This window comes from Galeopterus variegatus, unplaced genomic scaffold, assembly GCF_000696425.1.
Source record: "Galeopterus variegatus unplaced genomic scaffold, G_variegatus-3.0.2 Scaffold1774, whole genome shotgun sequence".
NCBI lineage: Eukaryota > Metazoa > Chordata > Mammalia > Dermoptera > Cynocephalidae > Galeopterus > Galeopterus variegatus.
In genome coordinates, this window is record NW_007727885.1 from 116,673 (window position 1) to 124,507 (window position 7,835).

General features: G+C 50.5%; 1 protein-coding gene across 3 annotated transcripts in view; it reads right to left on the reverse strand.

Annotated features, from left to right (window-relative positions):
- The window catches only part of VDR (vitamin D (1,25- dihydroxyvitamin D3) receptor), a 56,955-nt gene that overhangs the window by 12,799 nt on the left and 36,321 nt on the right, over positions 1–7,835 (reverse strand). For all 3 annotated transcript variants that reach the window (XM_008578850.1, XM_008578848.1, XM_008578849.1), the window contains one exon: positions 5,536–5,666. In XM_008578850.1, coding sequence (XP_008577072.1) covers positions 5,536–5,659 — 124 coding nt within the window. In that variant the 5' untranslated portion in view covers positions 5,660–5,666. The remainder of the gene's footprint in view (positions 1–5,535; positions 5,667–7,835) is intronic.

A 7,835-nucleotide genomic window follows, 5' to 3' on the forward strand; every position in this document is an offset into this window, starting at 1 on the left:
CCCACATGCATTGGCACCCAATAGTCTTCCATTCATGGTCAGTACAGCTTTCAGTAAATGCCTATAGAGAGAGCCTCAGAAGTTCAAGGTCTCCTTCACTAGACTGCAGGGTACTTAAGGGCAGGGGCCACTTAAGTATCCTCTGTTTCTCTCACAAAGATTAGCCCAGTGGGGCTTCCTGGCCATGGTGCTTGCCTGATAGTCTGACCCCAAACATTAAGCATATCAGCACAGATTGCACCTAGCATGCACAAGTCATCTCCCTGGGCTCAGGAAAGGCAGTGGGGAGTGCACCAAAGACATCCGTACCCTGCAGTGTCAGGAATGGCACACACAGCATGCTAGCCCACTGGACCACTGAGCAAAGCTTACCTCTTTTATTTAAATAACTGTGATTGAAATATTTTAAAGACAGAATACCCTGTAACGGAACACCCGTAATATCATATAACCTTCTCTTGATGATTCAGAGGCATCATTCTGAATAATGACTAACTTCACAGGACGACATTATAACCTCATAGTTGTACGGGGTTGTCTGCCCTGCACTGGATGGCTCAGCCTGCCATGCTCTGGAGTTCTTTTTTTTTTTTCCTTTTTGTCTCTTTTTCACTGACCGGTAACGGGATCGCAACCCTCGGTGTTGTGCCCGTACCGGGGACCGGCGCCTGCACTGGATGGCTCAGCCTGCCATGCTCTGGAGTTCTTTTTTTTTTTTCCTTTTTGTCTTTTTTTCACTGACCGATAACGGGATCGCAACCCTCGGTGTTGCGCCTGCACCGCGCTCAGCCAGTGAGCGGGAACCGGTCTTGGAGTTCTTGTGCTACTTTTCATAGCTTTCTGTCTCCGCCTCTCTCTCAAGCTACGCGTTGTCTTTTGGAAGTGTGTCTTTCTCTCCCTTAAGAGTTCCTCCTGATCTGTTGGCAGCTAGAAATCCTAGTAACCAAGTTTGATATAATAAAAAGATAATATTAATAATAACGGTAACATACACAGTTTTTTATGTACCAGGCACTATTCTAAGTGCTTTTTGTATTAACTCACATTTACTTAATCCTTGTAAAAACGGTGCCATTATTATTCCCATTTTACAGATGAGGGAGCTGAGGCCCAGAAAGGCTATGTACCTCATCACAGTCACACAGCTAACAAATGGTGGAACTGGTATTCGGACCTGGGCAGTCTGGTTCTGGAGTCAATAGGTATAACCACTACCCTGTACTGCCTCTGATTGTAACCGGTTATAACTGCTCAGTAGGACTCTGGCTCTCCGCCGTGGAGTCCTGGCATACATGGTATTCCAATCTATCTGAAGAGTGTGAAGATTAAATGGCAAAGCTTGTAAATGATTTAATTAAAAAGACAAAGAAGATTCAAAATTAACCTTATAACATTGTTCCTTGTAGTCACTTGCATCAAATAGCAACCACGTCCTCTGTGCAGGTACTAGAGGAAGAAATGCTGAGATCTACTGGCTTCAAACTGGGGTGGCCATCCATGGGCCTCCCACAAGGCCACATTGTTTGGGGACTGAATAAGTCATAAGTCTGTCATATATGCAGATGCTGTTGTGATTTATGAAATCCTTTGTCTAAAGGGGTTATTACTTTTATAAATGTTTTTTATCATTTTCTCAGTGAATTGATACTAAAATGTCATTACTATCATGTAGGAAGACATGTTTTGAAGTGAAAAGCCACTAACCTACAATAAGAGAAAATAGGTTTTGAAAGAGTGTTTGATGAGCTCTCCAATGAATGAGTGTAAGCTTTGGTAGGTTGACTTTGTGAAACCTATATGGCTGCTCAGTAGCTTTTGTGACTTCCTTCTGAGTTCCTTGCTGAGTGTGAAATGGCTTTGCGCAGGTTATTTCCATGCAAGACATGTTCCCTGCCTAATGAAGTCAAGAATCAAATTGGGAAGTCAAGATCTGCAAACATGAACAATTTTAAAACATTTCAAGATGGGCCGGCCCAGTGGCGCACTGCTACAGTGCGCCGCTTGGGAAGCGTGGCGGTGCTCCCGCCGAGGGTTCGGATCCCACATACAGACCGGCCGCTCACTGGCTGAGCGAGGAGCGGGGGCAACACCGAGGGTTGCGAACCCGTTGCCAGTCCCGGTCCGGTACGGGGGCGACCCTGAGGGTTGCGATCCGTTGCCAGTCACGAAAAAAGACCAAAAAAAAAAAAAAACATTTCAAGATGACACTGGTGGCCTAACGACAACAGGGAAGAGCACATACAATTTTTCCAAATGAAAGACATAGACAATCTCTGGTTTGGGAGAATCTTACTGATCAATAGACCAGTGGAAGGTACAGAGACACAAAGAAGATAATGAGGAGCTGATATTCATTCATTCAATACATATTTATTGAGCACCTACTATATGCCACGTGCTATGCTAACACTGGGGAGAAAAGACGTACATCTGCAAAAACACTAAACAAGTTAACAGATAGGTGGTTCTGTGAAGGATGGGTGGAGTATAAGCAAGAAGCAAGAACTCAACTATGACATTTCTTGGTTTCCAAAGGAATAAGTCAACTAGGACTTGAAGAGAGAGATAAGGAGTCTTTGGTGGGAAGAAAGTTCTCTTCAGCCCACCTTTTAGGGCCCCGGGAAGTGCTTGGAAATGCACAATGGAGTGAGCTTTGACCTCCTGGGGGGGGTGCCTGAAGGGCTCCCCTGGGGTGGAGCCCTCAAGTCTGGCCTCTGGAAGCAGACAGACCTAGGTTAGAGTGAATGCTGACACTATCATCTTATTAGCTCAGAGGCATGATATTTTAATTCCTCTGAGCTTCCTCAGCTATTAAAAAATCAGAAGTATTTACACATTTATGGATTGTTGTGAGAATTTAAGAAGAAAATGAATGTGAGGGCCAGCCCATGGCTCACTTGAGAGAGTGTGGTGCTGAAAACACCAAGGCCACGGGTTCAGATCCCTATGTAGGGGTGGCTGGTTGGCTCACTTGAGGGAGTGTGGTGCTGACAACACCCCTTACCGGTCATCTTTTAAAAAAAAAAGAAAAGAAAATGAATGTGCCTGACATTGTATCTGGCACGTAGTAGGTGGTCAATAAGCATTAGTCTGCATTTTCATCCTCTTTCCCTTCCTGTGCCTCCTCTTTGGAAGGGCCACCTCCCTGCCCTGGACAGAAGGGAGCCTGGGTTTTCAGCTCCCATCCTATGGTTTTACAAATGTGTGACACTCAACTGTCTCTGGGAAAATAGGCCTTGGGGACAACAGCAAACCCAAGTCATAAATGAACACCTCTCTCAGATTTCTGAGCTTGGAGGCTCCAGATCCAGACACACTGGTGAGGCCTTCCTAAGCTGGGCTAACCTGCATCAAGGAACTACGTCTCTACTTGGATGACATTCCCTTCAGGACAGTGGAAAGAACCAACCTTGTGCTGGCCCAACATTTCTATTTTAACTGGAGCTCTGCAGCCCAACCCCAAAAGCCCAGCTCCACCAGCCTATCTACAACTTTTACAGCTCCCTGTGCTAGCATCGCAAGAGTGGTGTGGGCAAGGGTCTCCACTGGGTACATAGCTAGACAGGAAACATGGGACTCCATGGGGATATGACTGGGTGAGGGTGGGGGTGGCTGAGGCACAAGCTGATTTGGGGATGGGGGTGGGCATCCACTTCTGGATTGCTGGCCCTCCACCATGCAGAGTGGTGCTCCTACAGCAGGGGCCCCAATTCACCCAAGGCCAGGTGCTGCTGAGCATTGTAGATGTGGTGCTCTTTTGGGGGACCAGGAGTGATCTAGGAAGGGACATGGAATTGGATTCTAGTCCTGGTTTGGCCACCAACTTGCTGACTCCAATCCTGATGTTTTTACCTTTCTGGGTCTCAGCTGACCTCTCAGTGTTCTTCCTATCCTGAGTTAATAGGCCATCTCTTTCCTCCTGAAATATAGAAGAGGGGCCTCCAGGCATCAGTGAGCTGGGCCCTGACCAGAACTCCTGTGGCAGTGCCTGACTGAACCCCAATAATGGAACCCTGTTCCATCCTTGGCTAGTTGGAGCCTTAGAGCTCAGGATCCCTGCCCTATAGAGGCCGTGTGCTGCATGGGAGCAGGGGCTGTGCTGAGCTGCACTTTATGCCCACCCTAAGGCCTCGCATAGAGCAGGCCATGCTAAGATTGTGTGCGAAGCCCCATAAAGTACCTGGGCCTTGAGCCTGAGTGTTCTCACTCTCTCCAGGATAAACACAGGAGGCAGGTGGGGCAGGGGCTGGGGGAGGTGCAATCAGCATGCCCAGGCCTGCACACTCCTGTGGGTGCGAGGAGGAACGACTGCCTGGAAACTCCTTCCAGGGCTGCTGGTGAGCTGGGATCAGCAGTGGGGAACCACGACCCACAGAGAGGAGACTGGGACAAGGTCCCAGGAGGAGGCCTGAGGGGAGTGCCTCAACTCTGTCTGTTTCCCAACCATGGAGAATCTTTTTCCCATTAGGGAAAAAATTTCCCATCCCCTGAGCCCTGTGCTGACTTTCTCCCTGCTCCTGACATCTTCCTCGTACCTGCCCTCTCTCCACCCCTCAAGAAAATGATCCCATAACTAGGAGAGTCTCTAGGGGTGCCTGCATCTGAGCAGGCACTCGTTCCTCAGGCCCACAGCTTAGCAGGGCCTGAGTTCTGTCCTGGAGCCGGGGTGGGGTCTGGGTGCAGACTGCAGACACAAGTGGAACAGGGGATGAACAAGGCAACCACACCGACCCATACCCTTGCTCCTGCCCAGGGAGACCTGCCTAGTCCTCCCAGCATTGCTGAGTTCAGTGGCTACACTGGTTACCAAATAACTGCTCCACAGCTCAGATGCAAAGTCCAAGTGTGGTTTTTAATGGTGGTCGGAACTTCTCTGTAAATCTGCCATGTTAGTTCCCTTCTCCAACCCCAGAACTGGACAGGAAGGCTTGTAGGATTACCGCCTTTCTCCACCTGGACTCGGAGCATCATCCTAGAGCCCCAGCTCTTCCCCTCACACAATCTTCCCCCCAAGTCTCCCCTGGGCACCAGCACTCAGATCTGTCCTTAGGGCAGAGTGGCAGGAAGGCTGGGGCGGGGCAGCCCCCGATGCCCGCAGTGCTCTGAAGATTCATTCTCCCCATCCCAACCCACAGCAGCCCTCTCTCCCAGAGTGCAGAGAACCCTGGGGTCCCTGACCTTGACCCTCCTCTCCAGGTGCAGGAAACAAGGAGCTATGGGAATGTAATGACAGCCTGAGGAAGACCCTGACCAGGGAGGGTGGTAGGAACTCTGAGGGCAGTGCCTGCCGCTCCCTCCTCTTAGGCCTCACTCCTGACGTGCCTCCCGGGCCTCTGAGACACATACACAAATCCGAGCAAGGCCCACAGGACGCTGTGGAGCCTGGAGTTCCGGCTGCTGGTCCCACCCGCCCCTGCTCCCGCCCCGGATGCTGGCAGCTACAGAGGACAGGCAGGCAGACTTCTCGCCCAAACCTGCATGATTGTGGCAGACCCCAGTCCAGCCCTACCCTCCCACCGACCCCTAGACACTCACACTCCTTCATCATGCCGATGTCCACACAGCGCTTGAGCCTGCAGGCCTGGCAGTGACGCCGGTTGTCCTTGGTGATGCGGCAGTCCCCACTGAAGGGACACGTGAACAGTGCCTTCCGCTTCATGCTTCGCCTGCAGAGAGCACACGCCCTGCCCTGGGTCACTGACCCTCCAGCTCCTCAGCCCTGGCTGTGGAGAACAGCCTGCCAGGGCTGTGACAACGATGGAGACCTGCCCATGAGGCCCCCAAGTGCCCATTTCTCCCACAGAGGATGTGGGGCCCGTCCCACCCCCCAGACCACACCCTCCAGGCTGGGTGCCAACCGGCCTCTCCTCCTCCTTTCTTTGCCTGCTGGGTTCCATCATTGCTTTTACTTACTTTTACAGTACTCTGATCCCCTTTTTAAAATTATACTGGAAATAAATGAGCAAAATTTCTTGGTAAAGTTTTTAAAAAATACTGAAATCTACAGAGTGGCCCTCATAATGGTGTTTAATGAGCCATTATGAGAAGCAAGGATGCTAGCCTCAGCTTTAAGTCCTCTAAAGTCCAGAAGATTCTAGAAGACTCCAGAAGACTCTAGGCCATCATATGCACAGGAACACAGAGAAGGAAGAAAGGCCCAGACCATAGCTCTAGACATAGACATCCAGATAACCTGCCCGGAAAGAGAAAGGCCACGTGAGCGGGTGGGAGCCCTGAGGTCTCGCCTTGGCTCTCTGAAAGGCCGAGGAAGTCAGGCTCTGTAAGAACAGAAAACTACCAAAGAGTTCTTAGCTAGGAAGGTGACACCCCCCCATCCTATGTAAACCTCCATGCGTGTATTTGTGTGCACGTGTACATGTGCAAGTGCATGGGCAAGCTTGAGGGATCATTTTCTTCATTCTGACATTCTCTCCCACTGCCAGCCACACCACATGGTCTTTGGGAGGCTGCAGAAAGGACATCTCCTAGAGGGACCGCCCCAGAGACTCATCATCCTAGAGGCTCCTGTTGTTCCTCCCAACCCCAGTAGGTGTAGGCCTTAATTTTGCCCCAGGTCAGGTGACAGGATTCGCCTGGGGAAAGATGGTGGAAGAATCACTTCCTGAATAAGCAGCAGCATCTTCCAAGGAGCTGCTGAGTATGGAGATGCTCAAGCATTAGAAGCAAAGGCCCAGCCCCAACCCCTTCCCTCCCCTGGAGATGAGCTGATGACATCACCTTCTCCAGATGTCGGACACTAGCTATAATTCTTTGTAAAAAAAAATGACTCGTTGTTCACATTCACTAGAACACACATGCAGTTTATGACAATCATATCCATCAATTGACATACTTGCTCCAACAAATGGACAGATGGGGACCAAACCAACTCGACCCATGGGACAGAGGAGACCCGAGCAAGGCTCTGCTGGTGGTCACAGGCAGTCACGGTCTTAGATCCATAGGAGGCCCAGAGATTGTTAGTATAATCCCCTCATTTTATAGATGGGACCACCGAGGTTAGGAAACTTGCCAGTGAGGCTATTCAGCAAGAAGTTAAAGCTCCTGGGCCTGGAGGCTTGGCTTTTAGCTTCCTGGATTGTTTTCAACCCCAGAAAAAGAAAAAAGTGCTCAATGAAGTTGAGCCCACAGGCAGACAGCCCCAGGCCTCTGGCTCTGGGGCACGGCTCAAGGCCGGGAGTGATCAGTGTGGAGGAAGGAAGAGCTGCTGGTCTGGGGCCTTGGTTCTGGTACCCTCCTGTGACAGCCCTCATTCCCCAAGGGGCACACCAGCAGACCCGGGGTTGCCAGGGCGGGTGGAGCAGTGCCAGGCTATTAGGGGTGGTTTAGCCCCCAGTCTAGCCTACCCAAGGCCCAGTCCTGCCCCTGCAGTAACTACCCAGAGAGAGATCATATGTCAGGCTTTTGTCCCCCTTTATGGAAACAAGAAACCTTTGACCCTTCACCTCTGTACTTCCGCTGCAGCTTTTGGGAGGAACTGGACAGTGTGGAAGTGCCATGAGAACTGCGAGGGCTACCCAGAAGTGAGGAGCAGTCGTCAGCACAGGGCACGCCGACGTGTTCTAGGATGTGAAATTGGTGTCCCTCTTTTACTCCTTCCCACTTTGTGGTTCTTGAGGCTTCACCTGTTACCACAAATTCTCAGGCCCCAGAACACCCATAATTCTCTAAACCTACTCAACGACCAGAAGTTTCTAATTCAGAGCAAACTCTCATTTCCTTTTTTTTTTTTTTTACAACTGGGCATTTTGCCCGTGGGCTAAAGGCTGCTCTCTCCTCCCACTCACTGTCTTGTCTGGCTCAGAGCTCTTCCT